At 56.9% G+C, this 26,907-nt stretch overlaps 1 protein-coding gene across 1 annotated transcript; it reads left to right on the forward strand.

The window, feature by feature from the left end:
- Positions 1-26,560, forward strand: FIGNL2 (fidgetin like 2). The gene is made up of 2 exons (XM_059185301.1): positions 1-264; positions 24,472-26,560. Exon 2 carries the CDS (start codon positions 24,483-24,485, stop codon positions 26,451-26,453), a length of 1,971 nt encoding a protein of 656 aa, XP_059041284.1. The 5' UTR covers positions 1-264; positions 24,472-24,482; the 3' UTR covers positions 26,454-26,560.
- The last annotated feature ends 347 nt before the right edge of the window (positions 26,561-26,907 follow it).

Consider the following 26,907-nt stretch of genomic DNA (forward strand, 5'->3'; position numbering starts at 1 on the left):
GGGGGCGGGCGAGGGGAGGCGGGGGTGGGGGTGGGGGTCCTGCCTGCGGGGGGAGCCGGGGCGGCCCCTTGTCCGGCCACCCCCACTGCCCAGTCCCGCTCCCGGCCGCGGCGGCCGCAGCAGCCGCAGCAGTAGCGGCTCCAGGATGGTGAGCGCCGCTGGCCCCCAACCCTGGCCTGTCGCCCCCGGCCCGCGCCCGGGTCCCGGGGCCGGACGCCCCCACAGGCCGCGCACACTCACCTAGGACCCGGCCGGGATGCGGAGGTACGGGGCCGCGGGCCCGGGCGGGGGCAGGCACGGGAGCGCGCGGGCGGGCCGGGGTCAGGGGGTGGTGACCGTTCGGTCGGGGTGTCCGGAGCTTTGTCCGCGGGCGCGGGGCAGTGCGAGGGCCGGAGAGGGCGGGGGCTGCGGGGCGCGGGGTTCAACTAGGCGGGGGTCGAAGGGCAAGGCCAGCCGGAGACCCGGGCGGGTGCGTGGGAGCCGAGGGTTACTTCCCGGGGGGAGGGGGACGGCGGACAAGGAGATCTCGTCTCCGCCGCCGACGGGCACCCTCTTCTACGCCCGCTTTGGTGCGCAGGTTGCAGCAATAGCTAGCGGCCGGCTCTGGGGGGAGCCTGCGGGATTGGGGGGTGGGGAGCTGGGATCTACGGGTTCGGGTCCCCGAAGGATCCAGTGTCCGGAGCCCGAGGGCCGGCCCGCAGGCCCCTCCCACTCCGTCAGGTCTTTGTCCAGCGGCCCCTGTGTGTGTGGGAGGGGGTGGGGGCTGGGTTCCTGGCCCGGAGATTCCCCAGCATCGTGACGGGGCAGTGACAGGAGACCGAGGCCACTTCGGGCCCAGCGCCCCTAACGCCCACCCCCTTCCTTTCTTCTCTTCTGGCCCGGGAGAGCGTAGCCCCACCTCACAGTCAGGGCGTTGCAAGAAGCTGCACTTACCTTCGCCCGTGGGCCACAGGCTACAAGGGAGACCCTCGGAGCTCTCCGCTCTCTAGAGAGCGCCCCTTAAACTTGCCCACTCCCAGAGCCCTCTCGGTCTACGCAGAGATTCCCTTGGTAGGAACCCGCTCTGTCGAGGGTCCTCCGCTGAAGGGTGGGCGCACAGTAGGAGTTTAGCAAAGGTGGGCCCCCTTCCCCGGCGCCTGCGGTCCCCGAGCCGCTCCTGGGCAGAGGAGGCCTGGGAAGGATCTGCGCGGGGAGAGCGCGAGCGGCCTGGAGCCTGCGACCGGCGGCGGCCCGGAGCGCAGGGGTGGGTGGACGGGTGGGTGGGCTGTTAAAGGGACGGTCACTAAATCAGGATTAGGCCGTGGGGCTGTCAGGCTGCCTGGCCCTGTCTCCATGGATACCTAATTTGGAGGAGAATAGAGGACGGAAGAATGTTTGTGTTGTGGTCCGCACGGGCTGCCGCGGCTGAGCGGGCTCTTGCCCCGGGCCAGGCAGCGGGGAGCCGGGCTCAGGTTCCAGGCCCACTCTGGGCGTCTGCCGTGGGGGGGAGGTGTACTTCTCCGTTCTCGGGGTCCAGAGCCTTCCCCGTGCAGTCTTTGGAGTGGGCCGGATGGTGCCACCGTCCAAAGACCCCTGACCTGCCCTGGGAGCCCCAGCCTGAACCTCCTGTGCACCCTCCTGGAAACGGCCGCGCTGAGGTTCCTTAGAGCCCCCCATCCCCGGACCTCCTGGCCGGGAGCAGCTGCCGTTCTCCGCCGAGCCTTGGCTTCGGAGCACCCACTCCCTGGGCAGCTAGCGGCTGCAGCGCGACCGGGACCCAGCAGCGGTGCGCGGACCCCGCGGCTGCGGAGCGGCGGACAGGGGGCGGGGCACGACTTCCTCGGGTGGGCGAGAAAGGGGCGGGGCTTGCCGGCAGGCGGCGCTGGACGCGGTGACAGGCCTCGTAAATCCCCCTTTCCCATATTTAACACCATTTCATTTATTTCCACTCGAATCTGTTGGTGTCCGCAGCAGCAACTCCAGCGAGGAGGGACCCTCGCCCTGGCTGTAATGCCTTCTGGGGGGAAGTCCTCTTGGGCCAAAGGGAATTTAGCTGTGTAGGGCGGTGGACTTGTTTCATGTGAGTCCCAGATAACCCGAATTCCTCAGGGGGACCTCCGTCTCCCCAGGAGAAGAAGTGGGGGCTGAGAGGCACAGGGCCTCTGAGGCCCTGCGGAATTCTCTGGTCGTGGTCTAAGAGTGGTCTGGGCTGAGGATCACGGGGATAGACAATTCCAGTACACAGACTGGTGGTGGGTTAGGGAGAGGGACCGGACCAGACCGGAATGTGTTGTTCCAAGAGCCCTCTCCTGCCTTCCTCCTGGTCATCCATGGCCACAGCTCTTTTAGGGAGCAAGGCTCCCTTCCCCTCGCTGCCTGGGCTGTAGCTTTGTTGCTGAGATCTCCGACTCCACGCAATTTCACGCCTCTCTGCCTTTGCTCTTGCTGTCCCCTCAGCCAAATGCCTTCCCCATTGTCCCTGTCTTTCCACCATCTCATTCTTCAAGGCCCAGCTCGGATGCCATACTTCCTCCTTGTGGCCTCCCCAGAGCCCCCGGCTCCTGCACTTGCTGCTCCCGCCATGTTCTAATCCTGCACCTGTGCCTCCTTCGGCCTTTGTGGCTGAGTCCACGCTAGGCTTTTCCTCCGGGAGGACAGGGATGGAGCCTATCCTTCCCTGCCCACCCTGGGCCCGGGACAGAGCATGGCACCTTCTGGGTGCCCCAGGAATATTTGTTGGCTGAATGTGAGGGGGTCGGTCAGGACTGCCAGCAAAGCATGGAATTCGGCCTCTTTCAGGCAGGTAGCTGCTGCACTCCTGGGTGGGTGGAGACCCCTGGGTGGGTCTCCTCCTCCTCCTCATTACTGACCCTCCCCCACCCCCACCCCCCAAGTTGGGAAGGACTTTGCCCCTTCCTTTCCCCACAGACCAGCATTCTTTCCCGGCCATTATCATCCTGTTAAACAGAGAGGCCAGTCAGGATCCATATGGATCACATTAACAATTGCTTATTATCTGGGCCTGGACTGCCCCCCTCTCCACCCCCAGCTACTACTGCTGTGGTTGTTGGACCCTTAGGAGCCCAGCCTCCCCGCCTCTCCCTCCCTCTTCCACTGGTTGTCCTGGGAGGGCAGGGGACAGGCTGGTCTCTCGCACCCTTCCTGTGCCTTTTAGTAGAACTTAGCTTCTTCTTGGCTTGGCTGGCAGTTAACCACTCCTTTCCCCAATTTAATGAAAACCAGGTTCCCCGCAGACGTGTGGTTCAGGGAGGTTCGAGAGCTGCAGCAGGGAGAGGTGGACCTAAGATCTGGGCGCACCTGTGGTCCACAGCACTGACGCCCCCACCTTCCAGTGGACCGACGCTGTGTGCAGGGGCGAGCCACACTAGGCTGACCACTGGGTGTTCTGGGGTCTTTGGCCATCTGAGCCTTGGGCTGGCCCTGCTCCCAGGAGAGACCTTGCAAGGCACAAATTGCAAAGAATTGAGAAAGCTGAGAGTTTCCTGAAGCAGCAGCTGGGGAGGCCTTGAAGGATGGGGAGTGGGTTTCTGTTTAAACATATATAGCCCAAAAGCATTAGGGATGGAAGGGGGCTTCCAGATTGCCCATAACTTCTGATTTACAGGCTCCGCAGAGGGGCTGATGAAAGCCTTTCCTTGAACGATGCCTTCCATCAATTGACCCCAGCCTTTGCACTCTGCCTTTGAGGGTTCTTGGGCCCCCTGAAGCCCACTGGGACCCTGCATCCAGAAGCCCTTGTCCCAGTCCAGGTCCCTTCTCATGCGCAAAGGGCTGAGGCGGGGGCTGGGAGCCCTGGACTCCGGACTCCACCCTCAATGCCATCTCCGTGGCCTTATTCCTGGAAGGGGGATAGCCCAGCCTGAGCCAGGGGACCAGGGGTGGCCATGGAGGTGCTGGGCCAGTCTTCAACTGGGAGGGGTTCACACTGCCTGGGTTGGGGTGAGGGCTGGTCTTCTCATTTCTGAGTGCGTTGCTTGGGGAGAAGATGTTCAGGGATTTTGTTTTGTTTTAGAGGCTACTTGTCCCCAGGAACAAGGTTGAGTGGCAAGGAAGTCTAGCTCTTTTCTGAGCATTTTCATAAGTATCTTGAATCCTGGAGAATACTTAAGTAGCACGTATTAAACACTGTATATCTCACTGGGGAGGTGGGACTAAAAATGGTGCCCAAGTATGTGTGATCGTGGTCATTAAATGAAGCAATAGCTCGGGACTGGGAGCCCCAAGTTCCAGGCTGGAATGACTGACTCTGTGCTGTGAGGACTGGTCAGAAATGCGGGTGACAAGGCTCCAGGTTGTGATCGCTGTTGAAGCTGGCATTTCACCACGTGTCCCACCAAAGAGAGGGGAATGCATGGGAGCTACCCAGGGGCCTTGCTCTCTTTTCCTTTCCTACTGAGGTGTGGGCAGTGTCAGACTTTGCAGTCCGTCTTGGGCCCTGAAGGTGGTGTGGAGGGTTCTCAGGGAATGGGAGAACTGGGCTGTAGGCATGGGCCAGCCTCCATAGCTCCATAGGGCTGTGATCCGAAACCCATTTTATTTTATTAGTTTTTAATTAAAACATTTTTTGAAGATTTTTTTGGGGCGCCTGGGTGGCTCAGTGGGTTAAGCCGCTGCCTTCAGCTCAGGTCTTGATCTCAGGGTCCTGGGATCAAGTCCCGCATCAGGCTCTCTGCTCAGCAGGGAGCCTGCTTCCCTCTCTCTCTGCCTGCCTCTCCATCTACTTGTGATTTCTCTCTGTCAAGTAAATAAATAAAATCTTTAAAAAAAAATAAAAATAAAAAAATAAAAAAAAAACATTTTTTGAAGATTTTTTTAATTGGAGAGAGAGAGAGAGAGATAGCAGGAGTAGGGGGGAGGGACAGAGGTCAGAGGGAGCAGCAGAACCCTCACAGAGCGGAGATCCCGATGTGGGGCTCCATCCCAGGACCCCAAGATTATGATCTGAGCTGAAATCAGATGTTTAACCCACTGAGCCACACAGGTGCCCCAGTTTTTAATTAAAAAAAATTTTTTTAAGTCAACTCTATGCCCAAAGTGGGTCTGAAACTCACGACCCGAGGATTGAGAGAGTCACATGCTCTACTGACTGAGCCGACCCCTTTTAATAATGACCAGCCCTGGCCCCACCCTAGGGGCCAAGCCCTGGGCTGCAATGAACACACACTAATTAGGTATAATTGCCTTAGACAAGTCACTCTGTTTGGGTCTCAGTTTCTCATCTGTAAGATGGGGATAAGAATTAGAGAGTTTGTAGGAGACAGAGGCCCTGGTCTGAAATAGCGTGTCTCTTTGTCTCTGAAGTACATGCCTGCCTCTGGTGACCCTCTCAGTAACTCAGAACCCGGGGACTCTGGAGAACCACCTCCCATGTGGGAGCAAGAAGAAGAAAGGGGCAAATGTGTGAGAAAGTTCTGGGCCATTTCTGAAGCTCCTTCCAAAGCAGAGTCAGGGCAGAGAGCAGGGCTCAGGAGGTAGGCAAGAGGAGAGCCAGTCTGGTGACCTCAGGAATCTGGGAGGTGGAAGCCTGAACAACCCTTAGATTCCCTTGTGGCCAGGGAGGCCCAGAGCACGCAGCACCTCACACGGAGCATGGCGTGTGCATGGCACCCTTGGCAAGGCCCTGCGCCGGGCCCTGGGGGTGCCCTCCGAGTAGCTGTCCATCCAGCAGCCACGATTTTCTGACTGGGGCTGACCTTCCATGAGCTAATGAGACCGCTGGGCACCAGAGATGAGGCAGAAGGGGACACGGGATGCTCTCAGAACTGCTTTCCTTGTACTCTGTGTAGATGGGGGCCTGTAACAGCGGAGTGACCTGCTCAGGGCTGGAGACGCGGGACTCGGGGACAGCAGGGCCCTGGCATCACTGGTGGGGTCTCAAGGGGACTATGTTCTCCTAGGGGAGGCTGTTCAGAGATGACCAGAGACCCCGGTTCAGTGGGAATTAGGAGGAAGCTGGGCAAGTCACCCCCCTGCTGCTGACTGGCCTGTTGGGCTCTTGGATGCTCAAGAGTCTGCAGTGACTGGTTCTTCTTTCTAGGTCAGTGGGGAAAGAAAACTGGGGGGATTCAGGTTAAGCTAAAGAAAGACACTGGGGGAGAGGGGGGAGAAAGGTGGCTGATCAATACTGTATCCCCCACCCCCACTCCCTGCCGCATACATCATGTGGTTCCACCCCTCCCCAGTCTGCCTGTTTCTTTTGGGGCAAAGGGGCTCCCTGGAAACACTGACCGTGGAAGGAAGTCACCCCTTCCACCCAGCTCAGCAAGCAGCATTCCTTAGCGGCCTGACCCTCATTCTTCCTTTCTCATATGGACGTGTCCCATGTGTGGTGGCCATTTCTAGGTCACATCTTCCATTCTGGAGCCCTCTTCAGGCTGGAGTTTTATCTATCTATCTATCTATCTATCTAAAGATTTTATTTATTTCTTTGAGAGAGAGAGAGAATGTGCACGCGTGAGCATGAATTGCGGGGAGGGGGGAGAGAGGGAGAGGTAGGCTCCCCGCTGAGCAGGGAGCCTGATGCGGGACTTGATCCAGGGACCCTGAGATCATGACCCGAGCTGAAGGCAGACGCTTAATGGACCGAGCCACCCAGGAGCCCCCAGGCTGGAGTTTTAGGGTGTGGGCCCCTTGTTGGAAAAGATGGAGGCACCTCAGTGGGGTGGGGAAGGCAGCTGGAGGATGGGGGTGGGGTGACCAGGAGTTCCATTGGGTTTGCAGTGCCAATTAGACACGCACATGGGGATGATCCAGAAAACCTGCAGAGAGGAGAGAGGAGCCCCTCAGCCTGCCTGGAGTGCCCCTCTCAGGAGATACAGCGTCTCATGCTGATCGTCTCTACTGATGGGGAGCTCATCACTTCCAGAGACAACCCACACGTTCAGACAGCTGCTGACATGTAGCCAAACATTCTTCATGGAGGGGTCACCTCTTTTGAGGAGGATGGTGAGGCAGAGCTGCACAGCATGCCCCCTGACATTCAGATATTTGGAGATAGGGGTTCTCAAGAGTCTTTCCTGCTTGAACGCTCCCCCTGCCCCTCCCCGGCTGCCCTGCTCCTCCTCTCTGATCACTCAGCGGGCATGGCTGCTGGGGGACCGTGGGCAGGGGAGTCAGGCCTGCAAGGATGCCTTTGGTCCTGTGAGAATCACTTTGGAATGTGCTAACTCTGGGGTCTGTGGCTGAGTTGGGGGGCATTGAAGGAAGAGGGCTAAAGGGAACGGGAGGTTGATGAGGATGGTAGGTATCAACAAACACCTCCATTTTCTTAGTTGTTAAATGGGAACAATAACATTTGCTTCTGACCTGAGGGGCCCAAGAGCAGCTGGAACCAGAAAGCCCTGGTGGGTGTCATCGTGCACTAGAAGAGAACTGGTGTCCTCTTCTAGAACATGGGAATAACAGATGTACCCGCTTCTTAGGGTTGTTGTGGGGCTTCACTGAACTAATGTGTGGAAACCCCTGAGAAAGGTGCTTGGCGCTTGTGCTGGGATCCCATCCAGGAGCAGAGAGACAGAAGGAATTGTCTTGGTAGTTTGGTGTTTGCCTAGCTCCCTCTGCCCAGTCTCTCTTTCTCTTTCTGTTCCTGTGGCCCTACAGGTGTGGGGGGCCACCCCCTTGAGGACGGCCCTGCCCACTCACGCCCAGGTAGACCGGCCAGGCTGCATAGTTGGAGTTACTCAGCTCAGCACCCCCAGGGCTGGGAAGAGCGTAGGTGGGGGCAGGGGCGGCCACAGGGGAAGCCTGGGTGGGCTGCCTGAGCCTGCTTCCCCCCAGCCTCTGTCTCCCACCCGCCCACCCCCATGCATAGGGAGGAGGGCATATTTGGGGCCAAGAAACATGGGATCACCCAGTCTTTAAAGCTTAAACTTTTTGAAGGTCACATGTCTCCCAAACTGACCCAAGTCAACCTTAGATCTTACACCTGGCTGCGGGGAGGGGTGGTTGGGCTGGAGAGGAGGTTCTGTCTAGTCTTTTGGGCTGAGGCCTGTGGTCCATGACCCCCGAGGGGATGATGGTGAAGCTGTATTCCAGTGTTCTTAATTTATTTTGTAGCCTCATATATTTTTTTAAATTTCATTTTCGCCTCCAGCTTTATTGAAGTATGATTGACAAGTAAGTAGTTTCATATATTTTTATCTTAGGCACTGAAAGAGTAGTTTTGAACAGACCACAGGTTTACTAGACTATAAAAGGGGCCTACAACTGGGGCGCCTGGCTGGCTCAGCCAGTAGAGCTTGCAACACTTGATCTTGGGGTCATGATTTCAAGCCCCATGTTGGGCATAGAGCTTACTTAATAAAAATCCTTTTTAAAGGGGCCTGTAATTAAATACTGGTCAAGAGCCCAGACCTCATCCTCCATCCCACACCCACACAGGGCCCAATTCCCAGGGGGGAGGAGCCCCAGATACAGCCCCATAGGGATACAGGTTCTGGGAGGGTTTCATCCAGCCCAGGCGCCACGGCCTCCTCCACAGAGCACAGGCTTGATGCGTCAGGGTGTCCACACATCGAGGCCCCCCAAGCCTTGTGCATGCATCGCTGACACTGTCTCCATACTGTGGGGATAAGCCGGGTGCCTCAGAGAGGGCTTGACTCTGGCTAGGGGAAAGTGCAGGGTTCAATTGCAAATTGTTGTGCTTAAGCAAATAATCTTTATTTTTTAAATTTTACTTCATTTTTAAAAATATTTTTTTTATTTATTTGACAGAGAGAGAGACTGCCAGAGAGAGAGAGAGAGAGAGAGAGAACACAAGCAAGGGGAGTGGCAGAGGGAGAAGCAGGCTTCCCCTGAGCAGGGAGCGGATGCAGAGCTGGATCCTAGAACCCTGGGACCACAACCCAATCCAAAGACAGACGCTTAACAACTGAGCCACCCAGGTGCCCCAAAGCAAATAAACTTTAAGAGGAAGAATTATTTAGGGGCACCTGGATGGCTTAATTGGTTAAGCATCTTCCTTTGGCTCAGGTCACCATCTCTGGGTCTTGGGGTTGAGCCCCACTTCGGTTCCCTGCTCAGTGGGGAGCCTGCTTCTCCCTCTCCTTCTGCCCTTCCCCCCTGCTCATGCTATCTCTCCCAAATAGATAAAGTCTTTTATTTAGTTTTAATTTATTTTTTAAAAATATTTTATTTATTTATTTGAGAGAAAGAGAGAGCATGAACAAGCCCGATGAGGGCTCAATCCTGGGACTCCAGGATCATGACCTGAGCCAAAGGCAGATGCTTAACTGACCGAGCCACCCTGGAGCCCCTAGATAAAATCTTTTAAAAAAAGAAAAGAAATAGAATTATCTGAAACAGGTACTTAACTATAGAAACTTCAAAGGCCCTACTCTTCCCACTGCCATTGTACCAGAGAAGGTTTTCTGGGTAGAGGCCTTTGGGAGGGAGAGGACAGGGTAGGCAGGGAGCAGATAGGCTGCTGGAACTGTCCTGCAAAGACCCAGGGGCAGGGGTTTCTGAGCAGGGAGGGAGGGAGTGAGAAGCCCGGTTTAACGGGTGGTATCAACTCTAAATAAGGTCTTTGAGTGACAGGATGGAGGTGCAGAGGACTTGCTAGAGGAACCCAGCAAGGAGCCAGCAACAGCAGCAGAGTGATTTAAGAGTGTGGGAGCACCCCAGCTGCAGAACTGGGGGAGAGCGTGTTCTGGAGCCAGAAGGAAGAAAGGCCTGAAAGTGTGAAGGTGTATTGCCCAAAGAATGGACTGGTAAGGTCGGAGGGGCGAGAGGGGGCTGGAAGGGCAGGGCCTGGGGCTGAGAGGAAGGACAAACGGGTCCACGTCTGGTGCTAGGCTGGGGGTTTGGCGTGCACTCTGAAGTCAGTAGAGGGTTGAGTCTGTTTCAGATGGAAGGAACCCCCTGGGCAGCCATGCAGAAGGAAGTTTAGAAGGAGAGGGCAGGGAGTCCAAACGTGGGGGCCAGCCGTGGTGGAGTCCAAACGTGGGGGCCAGCCAGCTGTGTGTCATTTCAAACAGGGTCCGGGGGACTCTGTTGCCAGATAGATGGGAGGCGACTGTGAGGGGCAGAGCGGTATGGGAACCCCAGGGTTTCCAGCTGGATGAATGGATTCTGGAGGGAGAAGGCAGAGATGTTTTCTCTTGGTGTGTCAAGTCTGAGGTCTTGGTGGGTATCTATGAGGCCCTAAGGAATCTCACCCAGATTCTTCAATCTCCCCCTAAGAGACTTAGGGGTCATGAAAAGTGTGGCTCAGGTTGAAGTTGCGTCTGGTGTAGGGGGCTCTCAGGAGGGACCTGAAGAGCCAGGTGACGTTGCCTGGGGCAGTTTCTAAGTGGTGGCTGTGGGGTAGGGGTAGGGAGTAGGGGGCAGGGCCCTAGGGGTCCTCCCTCTATGGGCCAAAGCTGCTCCAGGACACAGGTCAGAGGGGCCCAAGGTCAGGCTTGGATGGCGTGGGAAGCTGTGGTGGTTTCAGTGATGGTGAGCTCAGTTCCCTAGAGCTGCTGCAGACCCCCTGGAAGGTCAGGCAGGGCCAGGACGATGGGGTGCTCTCCACTCTGGGCACAGCTGGCAGCTCAGGACTTGCACTGCTGTCCTTGGACTCCCTTAAGCTCACTGGGTTGTTTTGGGTCCCAGAGAGCATCTCTCCCCCACCTCACTCTTCCCAGCCTGAAGCGTCTAGCCAGCCCTCTTAAGAGCCAAGTCAGAGCATGCCCTAGGGTCCTGCCCCAGCCCCTTGCCCCCTTCTAGCAAGTCTTAAAAGTCCCACCCTCAGGCCAGCCCAGTGAGGGAGATGCTGGGTGGGCTCCCCCAAACCCCCCATGCCACTTTCACACCAGAGGGACAAAGATGGACCCTTGTCCCACATCACAGAGAGGGACTCCCTCCTGCACCATGGGAGCCATAGGGGGAGGCGGGACTGTGACCTCCAGACAAATCCTCTGGGCTTGCTAGGGTGGGTGCAGAGTCCCTGCCCCAGGTCAATCTCTCAGGCTGGCTTTCAGACACCTGCCCCACTCAAGGTGCTCATGGGTCCAGGCTGCATCCCAGGGTCCCTGGGAGCAGCCATGAAGGTGAGGGAGGGCGAGGAAGAGAAGGAGTGTGTCCTGGTGTGGAGCCCACTGGTGGGGCTGAAGAACGTCATGGAGACCTAGCCCTGGCCGGGTGTGCAGTGACCTCTGGGAGATAGCCTGACCTTCAGAAGCCTCTGGAAAGTGGGGGATAGGGCGACCCCTCCCTCCCTTTCTCCAGTCCACTGTGCCCAGGAGTTGAAGTCCATACCTAATGACTCCAAGGTGGCTCGAGTTGTGAGAAGAGGGCAAGGCAGAGTGGGCTGCCCTGCCCTCACCTTGATCCCCTGCCCTAAAGCCTCGCCCCGAAATGTGTGGAACACGTGTACCTCCCCAGCACAGCTCATCTCAGTCATGCAGGAGGCGGGAGCCAGTCAACCGTGCTCACCTTCCCATGGGGTGAGTGGCTGATGGCCTGGCAACCTCCAGAGGCGCGTGGTTTAAAAGAGGACCTCTGTGAACCAGAATGGTCTTCGGGTGCTGAAATTCCAGGCAGCCTTAACGAAGTGAAGCGAACACAGTTTAGGGAGGTGAAGACAAATTGTGTTTCTTTCTGGGGAAGAGGCAAAGGGTAGCCATAGGCTAGTTCTCTCTACTTGATGTCCCCAGGGAGATGGGTTACCCCCCTCCCCACCCCCATGCTGTGTTCCCAGCCTAGGAGAGGGGAGGGAGGAGGTGGTGGTAGGAAGGGCTCCCAGCCTGCCCCAGGGGCTACAGACAGCATCAAGAAGTAGGGCCGAGAGGAAACATGGAGGGGCTGCTGGAAAGAAGGGGGTGGGGAGGAGAGCCTCAGAGCTGGAAAAGTGATTAGCAGCTCTGAGGAAACCGGAGCCAGCCCTGGCAGCCCCGAGGGCAGCACAGGAGAAGAAGCTGTTACTCACAGAGGGCAGACCAAGATGGCCGTCTGACCAGCCACCTCCCCCAAAGGCCGCCAGATCACAGCAGGGACAGGCAGGTCCGCAGGCGCAGGAGATGGATGCCCCCCTCGAGGAGATTGGGTTTGAAGCTCCAGGCTCCCCAGGACCTTCTGCAAGAGTGGGGGCAGCCCAGCAGCACCCCCCCCCCCAACCTCCTGGGGTAGTAGATGCGCTGTTTGATCAGTGAGTGTGTAAATTGGGATTTTATGGATCGCTTATTCACTGCTGGAGCTGGGGCCCCCAAATTCCTCTGTGCCCCAGAATGCTTAATCTACTCCTGAGCTTTCCCCTGGGAGGGGAAGGAGGTAAGCTCCCCACAGGCCCCCATCCCTCCTGCTGTGTCTCCTCCCAAGGCCCCAGGCTTTGTCATTGGGGCTGAGCGGTTCAAATGTGCTAATACACTCCCTGGGGGCCCCTGGCCAGTGGGACTTACCCTTCGGTGCTGTGATTGGTCAGAGAGACCATGCGAGGGGGGGGTCATGGCAGCAGCTGGGAGAGAGAGAGAGAGAGAGAGTGTGTGTGTGTGTACGTACGTGTACACGCACCCGCTCGCAGGCCTGTTTGAGGGGAGAGGGCTGGTGGGGGGGGGGTGTCCATCCTGCTCAGACCACTGGGCAGAGACAAAGGATCTTCATCTAGCCTGAGCAGAGGATTAAGTCCAGAACAAGCTACCTGTCAGGCTAGTTGGGGAGCCCACCTGTCCATCTTTACATCCTCTTATTACTTCTTGACATGGTAGGGACTTACTCCGCGTGTTCTGAATGGCTGGATGGATGAGTGACCACATGAATGACTGCATTTTTAACTGGGGCCATGCCTGCTGGAATAATCCAGCACCTACAGACTCCTGAACCTCCCCCTAAGATTCCTGAGTATCCTCCCCCTTCCCTGAAATTTGCTCTAGGCCTGGCCTGGCAGACACAGGCCGGACATGAGGGACTGGCCAGGCCTCGGGGGACACAGCTGTGACCCCCAGATTCTGTTGCCATTTGAGAGTGCTTTCACTGTGGTCACGTTTCCTGCAGCCGGCCCCCATCTGTCCTTGGGATTTGGTGAGGATGAGGATGGTGGGGGTGGGGGAGGGGTGTTGAGCAGCTGGGTGGGGGTGGGGGGGTGGGAAGGAAGTGCAGCCCCGCAGGGCCAGATGACAGACTGTCCTGTCCTACCATCCTCTTCTTTTCAGCCTGCCCCTCCTCTCCTGCCTTGAGGTTGAGGGCTGTGGGCCAGGCTGGGCTGGTGGGGAGGGGGTGGTCCAGCTAGTCTACAGAAGCTGGAGCCCTGCCTGGCGAGAAAACTTCCTAGGAGCCCTAAGGAAAGGACTCTTGAGTCCCAGCGAAGTTTACCTGGAGACCCTTCTAGCTGCAGTGGGAGGCTCCCTGGCAGAATGGAGCCCTGGCTGGGGTTAGAGCAGCTCTGTCCAATAGAACTTTCCGTGATGTTGGGAATGTTCCGTGTCTGCGCTGTTCCAAACCGCAGCCACCACCACATGGGTCTGCGGGGCACTTAGAGGGTGGCAGGTGCCCTGGAGAAACCGAACTTTTAATCTAACTTTCATAATACGTTTTTATTTTTAGTAATTGGGAAATTATAATAAATGATTTACATTTTAAAATCATTTGTACATTTTAATGAACTTGAATTTGAATAGCCACCTGTGGCTAGCGGCTATGATGTGGACAGCCCTGGACTCCAGGCTCTGTTCAGGCCCTGAAGCCAAGCTCTTGGGTGCAGATCCCTTTGTGGCTGAGTGAGCCTTGGGGAGGGCTACTTCGGGCATGAGAGGCTCTCTCTCCCCAACCTGCCAGGCCTCTACAGTCCCAGGGTGGATATCGTGCAGTTAGGGAATCGTCTTCTCCTGGGCATGGCTGCACTGCCCTTAAGAGGTCCTGGGACACGAGGAGGCCAAACCAACAGACCGCCCGACAGATCAGCAGCCCAGGATGGGAAAGGAGTGGCTGTATAGAGCTCTATAATTTGAGGCATCTTCAGAACTTCCTTGGGGGTGTCAGTCCTAGAAGGCTTCCTGGAAGAGGAAGCTGTGGGGCAATCTTGAGCTGGCCCTGAGCAATGAGCCAGGAATGGATGGAAAGGCTGTGCCTGGAAGCCCCATGTTTGGTGCCCAGGCACCTTGGCCAAAGCTGGGGTAGGAAGGGTGGGCAGAATGGGCTGAAGAGTCCCAGTTTCCCCTCTTACTAGCTGTTATAAACTTGAGAGAATCACTCCCCTCTCTGAGCCTCCATTTTATCTTCTGTAAAATGGGGAGAATATGCTTGTCTGGCAGGGAAGATGTGAGGGTGAAACCAAATGATAGCCCGTGGAAGTTCTCTGCAAACACGAGAAGGCTGGGAGAAAGGCATGGGTTATCTTCAAGGGTGCTGGGCCCCTGGACTGGCCTCTCCAGAAGACAACAGATGGTCACAGCTTGTCTGTGGCCCTGACCGCGGACATAGGCAGGGATTTCTGCACTCTCCCTTCCCCCCAGTGCGCGTGCGCGCACACACACACACACACACAGCCCAGATGGGGGCTGCTTAGCCAGCCCTCCCCACCCCCGCAGGCTGACCTCCTCCTGTTTGGCATTTGACATATGAGGAGTCCGGGGCCAGAGCATGCCCCCCACACACCTCCCACCCCAGAGAGGGGCCAGACTGGCGGGGAGGCCTCACTACCTCCAGGAAGCAGGATCCCAAGGGTCCTAATCTCTTTGCCATGTGTCCGGTGGCCTTTGATGGGAATTCCAGCGCCCCTTTTGTCCTCTCCCAGAGGCCTAACAAGGGGAAGAAAGAAGTAGGGGGATTAAAAAAAAAAAAAAAGGCCAGGTGGGGGTCCCTGGGGGCTGGGCTGGGTGCCCTTCAAGTCCAGCTAGATCAAGGCTCGATGGTTTCTGCTGGTGTTCACAAACACAAACTGCCCCTCCAGACACCCTTCCCCATGCACTCTTGAGGGAACCCCCTGGCTCTGCCTTTTGCCACCCCCACTATCTCATGTGGGCTCACATTTAGTCACCCTTTTTAATTTGGACACAGAGGCAATTTCCAGCCTCTTGGCCCCTCTGTCGGCCCAAACATCCATCCATCTGTTCTACAGTCTATTAGAAGTTTACTGTGTGCCAGGCACTGTCCTAGGTGCTTGGGATAAGACGAGGAGCAAAACCAGAGGATGGAAGAGGAGGAAACAGGCAACTTTTAAACCTTTGTTTCCCGGACCTCATGGAATTTCCTAGAGTTGGTACTAGACAGTAAAGCAACCCGTACACAGATGATGGTGAGTGCTCCAGAGAGCTACAGGTAGAGGGGCCAGTGCGTGGTGAAGTGCCAAGTGCCGTGTGAACAGAGCCCTGAGGCTGTGAGTGTGGACTGGTGGGGCAAAGTGTGTGGCCACTGTGGGGAGGGAGCCCACCTGCTATGCTAGAGTAAGAGGCCCCTGTGGTCTGAGGGGGGCTTGGACTGGGGGGGAACGCAGGCAAAAATAAGTGTTTAATAGACTGTAGAACGGCAAGAGAGCTATGGGGAAGCAGATCATTAGGACCTGGTGGGCCACTGTGAGGATGCTGGCTTTTTTTTTTTTAAATGTATTTATTTGTATTTATTTATTTAAGTCATCTCTATACCCAGCGTGGGGCTCAAACTTACCACCCCGAAACTTACCACCCCAAGATCAAGAATCTCATGCTCCACTGACTGAGCCAGCCAGGCTCCTGGGATCTTGGCTTTTTTTTTTTTTTTTTAAGATTTTATTTATTTTATGAGAGAGAGAGAGAGCGAGTGAGCACATGTGTACGAGAGGGGGTATGGTCAGCAGGAGAGGAAGAGGGAGAACCTCAAGCAGACTCTGCTGATCCTTGGATCCTTGGATACTGGGATCACAGGGCTGGATCCCAGTACTCTGAGATTATGACCTGAGCCAAAATCAAGAGTTGGTTGCCTGACCGGCTGAGCCAATCCAGGTGCCCCAGGACATTGGCTTTTACTCTGAGAACAGAGAGTGGGAGACAAGGGTGGAAATGGGAGGTGGGACAGGAGGCTGCTGTAAGCATCCAGCTAAGAGACAGTTGCATTCTGGATAGATTTTGAAGTCAGGGCCAGTCTGATTTGCTGGCAAGAGGTATGAGGTTCCAAGAGTTTCTGGCCTGAGCAACAAGGAAGAATGAAGCTGCCATTTCCTGAGATGCAGAAGATGGGGGTGGGGGGTGGGGAGTGGATCAGGATTGAGTGAGGAAGTCAGAGGTTTGATTTTGGGGCATGTCATTATACCAATTAAATATTCCGATGGAGGGGCGCCTTGGTGGCTCAGTCTTTGGGCGTCTGCCTTCTGCTCAGGTCATGATCCCAGGGTCCTGGGATCGAGCCCTGCATCAGGCTCCCTGCTCGGTGGGAAGCCTGCTTCTCCTTCCTCTCCCACTCCCCCCGCTTGTGTTCCCTCTCTTGCTGTGTCTCTCTGTCGAATAAATAAATGAAATCTTTAAAATAAGTAAGTATATATATATATATATATATATATATATATATATATATATATGCTTGGATGGAGATGTTGGGAAGAGGTTGAATGTGCCAGTGGGGAGTGCAGGGTGCAGGGGAGACTTCCAGGCTGGGAATCATGTTTAGGAGTCCTCAGTGTTACGGTCGCCAGTCAAGGGTGCAAGACTGGATGGAATTAATGTGGAGAGAAGGCTCCCCGGCTCTCCAAGTTGGGGAGGGTTGGTGGTAAAGGGAGCTGTACTGGAGCTTTACTCTCCAGTAAAGGGAGCTGAGGAGGAGGGGGCAGTGGGCTGCCCAGTAAAGAAGTTTCAGGGAGTGTGATGGGCTGAGGCTCGCGTTGCCAAGCCGAGGACTGACCACCGGTTTAATTAGGAGACCGCGTGCGCAGGCACCTGCATTTCTGGGTGTGAGAGCCTCATGGGAGGTGGTGCAAGAGAGGGCTGATGGGGGAAAACTAGAAATAGGAGCACAGGCAACTTTTCACCTGCTTCGGTTTTGTTCTGGCAATAGGAAGCAGAGAGCTATGGGATGTAGCTGGAGGGGCATCAAGAGATTAGTGTGAGCTTTTGGCCCCCCCTGGAATGGGAGAAATATCAGCATGTTTGTGTGATGAGAAGGATCACCAGCAGGAGAATGGGCCATGCAGAAAAGGGGAGAGTGGAGGGAACCCTGGCCTGGAGCATTGAAAGGGGATGGAGTCAGCAGTGAGGAGGAGGAAAGTCCTCTGTACTTGCTGCCAAGATGGACCTTGTCCAGTTCACCCAAGAGAGCAAAGGGTTCTTAGGACTGGAGTGGCCAGGGAGGTGGCATGGAAGAGGCAGGCTCCGCATGGCCCTGAAGGATGGGAGAGGGCTGGTTGGCAGAGGGAAGGCATTTCTGATGGGCGGAACTGTGCGAGCAACCCTCTGGAGGCCAGAGTGAGCAGAGCTGGGGTTTTTTTTTTCTAGATTTCTTCAGGCCCTGTGGATGGAGAGGAAATCCAGCTTGCACTAAGGGGTCGGAGGGATCAGGGAAGTCTGTGATGTTTGCAGATAGTAAACAGAGAGGACAAGCAACTTGCCCTGAGACACGAAGGGAATCGCCCCAACAGGAACACCCGTCTGTCCTGACCATTGCCACTCCTCCAGCCCATGGCATGCACCCCAGTCCTTAACTTCTCTTTCTTTTCTTTCCTTTTCTAGTAGGCTCCACGCCCAGTGTGGGGGCAGTGCAGGGCTTCAGCCCACGACCCTGAGATCAAGACCTGAGCCCAGATCAAGAGTCAGACGCTCAACTGACTGAGCCATCCAGCTGCCCCCAGTCCTCCTCTTTTCCATGGCCCTTCCCTCACCCTTGCCAGCTACAAGTTCTTTACCACTCTCCAGTCTAGGATTGAGTCTGGGGACAGGGAGGGAGAGTTCAGATCTTAAGAGCTGTTCCCAGCTCCCCAGTTTACATCCTTGCCTGACCACAGCCTGTGGAGGCAGGAAAAGCACCTGCCAGAGGGAGGAGGCCCCTTTGCATCCTGAATCTCCTCCCTCAGACTTAGTGCTGTGGTCTGTAAATCTACTTAGGTGGGAGCTTGTGGGCAGTGAGGAGGGCTGAGCTGGATATGCCAGTGCTCCCTGCTAAGCTTGGGTCCTCCTCACTCCTCCTCACTGGCCTCAAGTCTCCGGGGCCTCCAGCCTCGGACACGCATTTTAGGTGCTGCGGTGATCCCCCCGCCCAAATGCAACCTCCCCTGACTCTGAATTGCCAGAATTCCTTCTTTCCTTTTCTCTTTTCCTCCCTCCCTCCTGCTTGTACCTTCTGTCTCCTGTTCGAGGATAGAACCCCCAAGGATGGGTCTCAGTCTGATCCAGTTCCGTGTCACTAACCGCAGTCAGGCACATCAGTGTCCTGAGAGGGTCTGCCGGCTGCTGGGCAACAAGACAGCGCCCCCACAGAGAATGGCATCTCGCCACAGGAAATCTTGCAGCCACCTCTCTGGCCTCCGGCTCATTCCCTAAACATTTATTGAGCCCTGCCCATGCTAAGCTCTGTGCCAGATTCCAGGGGGTCCCCCGGCAGGGTTCTGGGGGTCCAGCCATGTTGGGGTCTGCTCTCTGGCCTACTCTAGGACAGAGCCTGCTGTGCGGTGGATGCAAGGCTATAGCAGGGGACTAGTCCTCAGCTCCTCTCCACACCCCTCCCTCTCCTCTCCTCTCCTCTCCTCTCCTCTCCCAGTAACGGGTTGGCACGAGGGGGCAGGGCCCACTCTACGGGGTTGGTGGGGTGGGAGGGAGTGGACAGCCCTGTTCGAGCTCTGCCAGGCGGCCAGAGACCCTCAGGGCACCAGTTGTGAGCAGCAGACAAAAAGCCTGGGACAAAAGGGCTGTGGGAGCCGTGGTGAATAGATTAATGAGATTTCCATAGGCGGCCCGACAATGGGATTCTCCACTCCGGCCCCTTTGTCCCGGGCTGAGATAAAGGAGCTTGCCCAGGAGGGCGGCCTTGCCCCTTCTCCACTCAGGTCTGCAGCCACCATGCAGTTGCCCCTCCCCTGTGCTGCCCCCAGCCCTGGGTGTGGGTAATGGCATTCAGAATCTGAGAATTTCTGTAAGAAGGAGTATTTGGGACCTCCTTAAGGAGTTGGAGGCCGGTGCTGGCCCTGCATGCTTGGGATAACCTCCCGCTGCATCTTGTATAAAATTGATTGGAAAGAGTCCCTAGAGAGAGAAGTTGGCTGTCCACCACCTGAATCCACTGACCTTTGACTCCCGAAGAAACTGAGGCTTGGACAGGTTAGGTGTCTTGCTTGCAGTCAGTGTGACTGCAGAGGGGGACTCTGGAGCAGGGATGGAGGAAGAGTGTCTACAGGCCTGTGTGAGGGGAAAACATCCTCCCCACCTGTCTTTCCCCCATCCTCACACTCCACGGCCACATGCCCCACTTCTGACAGCACATGTGGGGGTTTCCACAGGTCAACCAGCTCTGTCCTACCAATCTGGGGTCCAGCTGGGAGTCCTTCCAATCGAACTCAGTCTCTGCCCGCAGGTAGCATCAGATCCCACAGGGTAAGGGCTCAGTCCCACAAAACTGCCCCAGTGCACATGCTGATCAACGGTCCAGACTGTCTCGCCTGTGCTTCTGATTGATGGCTAAAACCCCATCACCCCGTCCTTGGGTTTGATTAATTTGTCAGAGGGGCTCACAGAGCTCAAGAAACCAGTTTACTTACTAGATCACCAGCTTATTCTAAAAGGGTACAACTCGGGAATGGCCAGATGGAAGAGATGCACACGGCAAGGTGTGTGGAGCTTCTGGGCCCTTCAGCATGTCCACGTGTTCGCCAACCCCAGAGTTCTCCAAACCCTGTCCTTTTGGGGTTTTATGGAGGCTTCATTACATAACTATGATTGATTAAGTCACTGGGTATTGGTGACTGAGTTCAACCTCTACCCCTCTCCCTTGGGTGTGGAGGGGTGTGGGGTATGACCGAAAATTCCAACCCTTTAGTCAAGGCTGGTTCCTCTGGCAACCAGCCTCCATCCTTAGATTATAGGGGTTTTTCCAAAAATCACCACATTATCATAAGCTCAGGTGCAGTGGAAAGGGCTTGTTGTAAATAACCCACCCACTTCACCTTTGTGGTTGCAAAGCAATTTCAGGGACTGAGGACAAGAGACCATAGGGAAAGATGCCCCCATTGCTCTTACCCTTAGGACATTTTAAGGGTTTGGGGAGCTGTGAGCCAGGAAGAGCGAACAAAGACTAAATGTGTTTCTTATAAATCACACTCTCCTAGCCTGTGTCAGGCCCAATGCACCAAGTGTCCTGGGCACTGCCGACAGGGACGGAAACAGGTGCGCCGAGTGTTTTGGGCGTTTGTGAAGACAGATGACTTCTGTCATCCATCCTGGAAGACTTCCTAAAAACAAGGGGCGGAGTGTTGTTCAAGGGATCCTTTACTCACCCTTCCATCCAGTAACTTGCCATTACTGTTCGTCACCTGTGAGCTCGAAGGCTGTGCTCTATGCATGGAGTCAAGTGGAGTTCCAGCCTCCTACGCGTGGGAGGGCCCTTGGCTTTCATGGGTCTGCAGAGAAAGAGCTTCATCAGGATCCTGACCTTGCTTCCCAAACAGTGCAGCTGTAGAGAATTGTTTTTCCTCCAGGGTCCTCCCCAGACCCAGGGAAAGTCGCAGGCTTAAGTAAAGACCAGTCTGGGGGCCTTGCCTCGCCCTCCTTAGCTGATGCGGGCACTGGAGTGTGGCCTATAAAGTGGGGAGGAGGCCCCCTCCGGGTGCAGGAGGCTGAATGGCAGGAGCTTGTGGGCCATAAGTGGCTTGGGGATGTGGGCAGGGAGGCAGCATGGTCTTCCCCTGTCCTCGCCTGCCCTAGGTCTGCATGTCTGAAAGGGAGAGAAGGCAAGGCCGTGGTGGGCATGGGTGTGTCAAGAGGCACCCAGCTGAGGCGGCACCGCAAGCTTGAGACGAGCGTGTATATGTTCATGCACACGCACACATGCATGCATGTGGCCTGCAGCTGCGCACATCTGCACAGTGCGTGTTCCCAGCAGCGGGGGCTTGCGGCAGCTGTGTCCTCGGGTTCATGTAGGCCCACATCCTCAGCCTATGTGCAGGTCAGGCAACCTCCCCGTCCTGCCCTCTCCTGCAAACTTCTGTCCTCTCCTTTTCCTTGGGTTGGTTGCTTGAGCCTGCTCCTGTGGCAGCTTGGTTGTGGCCAGACCTTTGTTCTTTCCCTTGGAAGGGGTGAGAGGAAGTCTCCAGATGCAGTCTATGTGACAAGTTCAGTAGAACTTGCTGACCTGGTCCCCGGCTCCCCAGTGAATGGTCTAAAGGACCTCTAGCAGAAACCATGGGGAGAAGGTGCAGAGAGATGGGCTCATAGCTAGTGGGGGGGACTAGGAAGGTCTAGCAGGTCTTTTCGGAGGTGGGAAAGAATTGAGCTTGCTGTGGGGAGGGAAGTGGGACATAATAGGGGGTCGGAATAGTTAATGGATGAGGCAAGGTCCCAGCCTGGACTGGACTGGGGTCAAGGGCTTGGGTGGATGGCCCCTCAGGTCTACTGGGCTGCAAAGGAGATACAGATAAGGGTGAAAACGGAAGGCCAGAAGTGAGAGAGCTGTGCCCCTGGCTAAAATGGACCGCGAATAACCTGGAATGGAAGGGCCAGTATCTGAGGGATGGAGGGGAGACCGAGTGGGCAGCATGAGCTTCCAAGGACAGGGTCCCTCGAGGGAGCGGCTGGGAGCTGCCTGAAAGGGGTTAATCCCGGAGTAGTAGAGCAGGCCTGAGGTTGGGCTGTGTGTTTGGAGAGAGCCTGGTGGCCATAGCAGGAGCTGAGTGCTAGGATCAGGGAGGATACCACGTGACAGAGACGAGGGGGAGCAGAGGGTCTGGCAGGGGCTGAGGGGAAGTATGTGGGTAAGTCCAGATCCAGAGCTTTCTTTGTGTCCTTCTGGGAGGGGTCATGCTTTTTTCCCCAGCGTGCTGGGGCGGGGGGGAAGTATGATCAAGGTCAAATCTCTCTTCTCCATATTAAGGAGCCAAAGCACAGATAATAGTAAATAGAAAAAAACAAAACAGGTTTGGGGTCCGTGCCACAACACAGTATTTGCATTTGTAGAACTTTTTTTTTTTTAGATTTATTTGTGAGAGAGAGAATGAGTACCGGGTGGGGGAGAGGGAGAGCGAATCTCAAGCCGACTGCCATTGAGTGTAGAGAGCAACGTGGGGCCTAGTCTCAGGACCCTGAGATCATGACCCAAGCCGAAATCAAGAATCAGGTGCTCCGCATCTGTAGAACTCTGATGTTACCTCACAGAACCCGGCAAACTAGGACCACTTGTGGTTTCCGAAGTCCTGGGAAATTAACCCCCAGTGACTCTAGGTAATGCCTTTGTTCTTTGGAGACCCCCCTCACCATGAGCTGGAGAGCTGCATACCCGCCCTCCACAGACCTCACACTCGGTCTCTTGTCTCTGCTCTGAACCTCTTGCCCCTGGTGGCCAGGATTACCTCTCAGATGGAGATAAAACCTCAAAGAACCCTACTTCCCTTTTTAGCTTTAGTGTCTATGTGGCTCATGCCCTCCTTAGGGCAGTGGGGATGAGAATACAGTTTTATGTTCAAAGAGTGTCCCCTCCCACTGGCAGCAGGTCACAGTCGTAGGAGGTGTGAGGTCAACAGAGGTGGTGCTGTCAACAAGCTGCTGCAAGTGAGGACAACTGTGGAGAACACCAGAAGCCACTTGATCTGCTGCCTCTTCTGCCACTCCCCCATACACACCCACTTCCAAGGCTCCAGTGACCCAGCATTTCTTAGCACTCCCGCGAGGCTCGCAATGTATGGTCATGCAAATTGTACACTGAACATGAGCCCTTCTAAAGGGGGACAATTTACCCCACGGATGCGATAGATTTGAAGATTTATTATGACATTTTTCCAGAAGGTGGCAGTAAAGGGTCTTGAAGGAGTAGAGAGGGTGTGGGAGCTAGCACAGCCCTGGCTTTCTGAATGGCCTGCGAGGGAACCTGCTGGCCGGCCCCCACCCAACTTGGCCCCTCACCTTTCAAGGTCTGGTAAAGACACCACCTCCCTGCTGAGTTCTTCTCAAGCAGACGGGGCACATTTCCCTGAGCTCCAGAGCCTCTGGCACACCCTTCTATGTTACCACCTCCCAAATGATGTTGTCTGCCTGTCCCTTCCACCTGTCTAAACCATCGTATTGCCTTTCAGTCTGCCCCTTTGCCTAGCACAATGCTTACTATTGGCTTAATAAAATTTGAAGAAAGAATATTAACCCTGTGAGTTTAACGTATCTTACCAAAAGCTTAGGTTTGAGAAATAATCATTTGCAAAAACCCTCTCTGGCATGCCATGGGCCCATTTAGTCTTTGAGATTTAATCCTCAGAGCGGGCCAGCCCATCCATGTGCCTGCAAAAGTGTTGTTCCCCAAAACCTGAATCCCTTTTACCAGCGTTTGGCACATGCCTTGGCTGGTGCTCAAGACTAGTGTAAGAAACTTCTGTGGAACATTTCTGCCATGTTTCTGGCATGGCTGTCTTAAGAGGTCATGGTTCATTACATCTCACAGGCCTGCTTTCTGAAGTCTATAGAAAAAAGTTCCAAGATTTCTACGCCAGGAACATTTTGCTTCTTTTGAGTAGGGTGGTGTTTTTTATTCTGCAAAGTGAGTTATGTGGTTACTGGGAAGCTCGCAAACAAATCTGTGACCCATTTTCTACTCACTTTTCCCCATCTTCTCCGGAATAGGATTTGTCTCTTCTAAATCGCGGTTCTGTATTGTGGTGAAACACATCCGGGGCACACAGCCAGCATGTGCAGATGGGGGTCTGGAACCCAGGTGCTCTGACTTCACCAGGCAGAGACTGAAAGGAACTAGGTGGACCGAAGTGAATGCTTCTGGGTCAGTCCCTGGAGTTTCCCAGGGACCACCAGGCACTGCCCCCACACACTGGAGTCTCTGACTTGAGGCCTAAAGGTGCCCCTGGAATCTAGGGGAGGGCTGCAGGGAATAGTTCAGGTAGGACTGTCAAACTCCAGGGCCATTCATCTTTCTGCAAACCTAGTAGTATCTCTAATGCCTAGCACAGGGTGGGTGTGTAGCAAACAAGTCTTACTGAAGGAGCCCCACCTGCGTTTGACTATTTCTGGGGGCAGGGTGCCTCACTCTTCGTGGACCCCTTAACTACATTAGGTCTGAAAGCAGGGACCAGGTATTGTAGAGGGCAGGGCTTATGTGGCTGGGACAAAATCATCATTGAATTGCCTCTTGAGGTGAAGTCAGGGTCAAACATATCGTTTCTAGACCTAAGGAAAGTATTTTCACACAGTTTTAATCCTGGGACGTGCCCTCCAAGGCAAGTACTGAGTTAGTGGTGCCTGCAGAGGGGAGGCCCTGGAGGGTGGCACGGGGGTGGTGGATGGTGGAAACCGGCGTGGATCAAGCTGCCATCTAAGCTGCCTGGGGCTGGCGGCTGGTGGGCTCTGAAAGGCCCTGCACGACCCCTCTAGCCGCTTCTCCCCGTCTCGCCCACAGCTCTGTTGAAGATGCACTGGACACCGGAACACGCCCAGCCCCTCAACCAGTGGCCAGAGCAGCACCTGGATGTCTCCTCCACTACCCCGTCGCCAGCCCACAAGTTGGAGCTGCCCCCGGGAGGTCGCCAGCGCTGCCACTATGCTTGGGCACACGACGACATCTCTGCCCTCACAGCCTCCAACCTCCTCAAGCGCTATGCAGAGAAGTACTCAGGGGTCCTGGATTCACCCTACGAGCGCCCAGCGCTGGGCGGCTATGGCGACGCCGCCTTCCTCAACGGCGCCAAGGGGGACCCCGAGCCCTGGCCAGGGCCGGAACCACCCTACCCCTTGGCCTCCCTCCACGAGGGCCTCCCGGGAACCAAGTCCGGTAGCGGGGGCGGCTCCGGGGGCCTCGGGGGCTCCCCGGTTTTAGGCGGGAACCTGCCTGAACCCCTCTACGCCGGCAACGCGTGCGGAGGCCCGTCGGTGGCGCCCGAGTACGGGGCGGGCTACGGCGGGGGGTACCTGGCCCCTGGCTACTGCGCGCAGACCGGCACCGCGCTGCCCCCGCCGCCCCCCGCTGCGCTCCTGCAGCCTCCGCCTCCGCCGGGCTACGGCCCCTCGGGGCCTCTGTACAACTACCCCGCGGGGGGCTACGCGGCGCAGCCAGGCTACGGGGCCCTCCCGCCGCCGCCTGCCCCGCCGTCGGCCCCCTACCTGACCTCCGGCCTGGCGGCGCCCACGCCCCTGCCCGCGCCCGCGCCGCCCCGGCCAGCGCCCACCTCCTACGGCTTCCAGGGTGCCGAGGCCGGAGTGTCGCTGAAGCGCAAGGCGGCCGACGAGGGCGCGGAGGGCCGCTACCGCAAGTACATCTACGAGCCCGCCAAGGCCCCGGCGGCCGACAGCGCCTCCTACCCCAACACGGACAACGGCGAGTGTCGGGGCAACGGGTTCCGGCCGAAGCCTCCGGGGGCCGCGGAGGAGGCCTCGGGCAAGTACGGTGGCGGCGTCCCCCTGAAGGTCCTGGGTTCCCCCGTCTACGGCCCGCAACTCGAGCCCTTTGAAAAGTTCCCGGAGCGCGCCCCGGCGCCGGCTCCCCGCGGGGGCTTCGCAGTGCCGTCGGGAGAGCCCCCTAAAGGCTTGGACCCGGGGGCCCTGGAGCTGGTGACGAGCAAGATGCTAGACTGCGGACCCCCGGTGCAGTGGGCAGACGTGGCGGGCCAGGGCACGCTCAAGGCAGCGCTGGAGGAGGAGTTGGTGTGGCCCCTCCTCAGGCCGCCCGCCTACGCCGGCAGCCCGCGCCCGCCGCGGACCGTGCTGCTCTTCGGGCCGCGGGGTGCCGGCAAGGCTCTGCTGGGCCGCTGTCTCGCCACACAGTTGGGTGCCACGCTCTTGCGCCTGCGCGGAACTACGCTTGCCGCGCCGGGCGCTGCCGAGGGCGCGCACCTCCTCCAGGCCGCCTTCGCGGCTGCGCGCTGCCGCCCGCCCTCTGTGCTTCTCATCAGCGAGCTGGACGCGCTGCTCCAGGCTCGGGACGACGGCGTCGCTGCTGCGGCAGGCGCGCTGCAGGCGCCGCTCCTGGCTTGTCTGGACGGCGGCTGCGGCGCAGGGGCCGACGGCGTGCTGGTCGTGGGCACCACCTCGCGGCCCGCGGCTCTGGACGAGGCCACGCGGCGGCGCTTCGCTCTCCGCTTCTACGTGGCGCTGCCCGACGGGCCTGCCCGCGGGCAGATCCTGCAGCGGGCGCTGGTCCAGCATGGCTGCGCGCTGAACGAGCGGGAGCTCGCGGCCCTGGTGCAGGGCACCCAGGGCTTCTCCGGGGGCGAGCTGGGGCAGCTGTGCCAGCAGGCAGCGGCCGGGGCGGGCCTCCCCGGGCTGCAGCGGCCCCTCTCCTACAAGGACTTGGAGGCAGCGCTCGCCAAGGTGGGCCCTAGGGCCTCCCCCAAGGACCTGGACTCGTACGTGGAATGGGACAAAATGTACGGCTCCGGACACTGACGCGCCCGGAGGCCGCGGGAGCAACCGCCCCTCTCTCCCCGCCCCTCCGGTCGGGAGCTTGTCTTTAGCCAAACCGGGCTGGGAGGGGGCCGGAGTGATGAAAGTGGGCTGGGGGATGGGAGGGGCTGCTGGTGGATTTTTTTTTTTTTTTTTTTCCGTGGGAAGGAAAATGATTCTGCTAGGCAGATAGATGCCATATGCGCTGTGTACTCAGGTTTTTCCTATTTATTGTGGACGGGAAACTCGCCATCTCCGCCCAGCCGACGGGCAGACCCGGGATGGGCTGGCACCCGGGGCCTAAGGAACTCCTGCGCCCTCGCCACAATCCTTTTGTCTCCTCGCTCTCTTAGTGGCTCCCTCCTTCCCCATCTTTCTCTGCATTAGCGTAGTTTTCTCTCTCTGTGGTTTTGTCACTGACCTCATATGCTGGCCCTGTTTCTCTTTTGCTCCTCCT

This window comes from Mustela lutreola, chromosome 8 (genome assembly GCF_030435805.1).
Source record: "Mustela lutreola isolate mMusLut2 chromosome 8, mMusLut2.pri, whole genome shotgun sequence".
Lineage (NCBI taxonomy): Eukaryota > Metazoa > Chordata > Mammalia > Carnivora > Mustelidae > Mustela > Mustela lutreola.

Bases quoted from the DNA above. Each gene is read 5' to 3' on its own strand.
- FIGNL2 (XM_059185301.1), top strand. From the start codon at position 24,483: ATGCACTGGACACCGGAACACGCCCAGCCCCTCAACCAGTGGCCAGAG.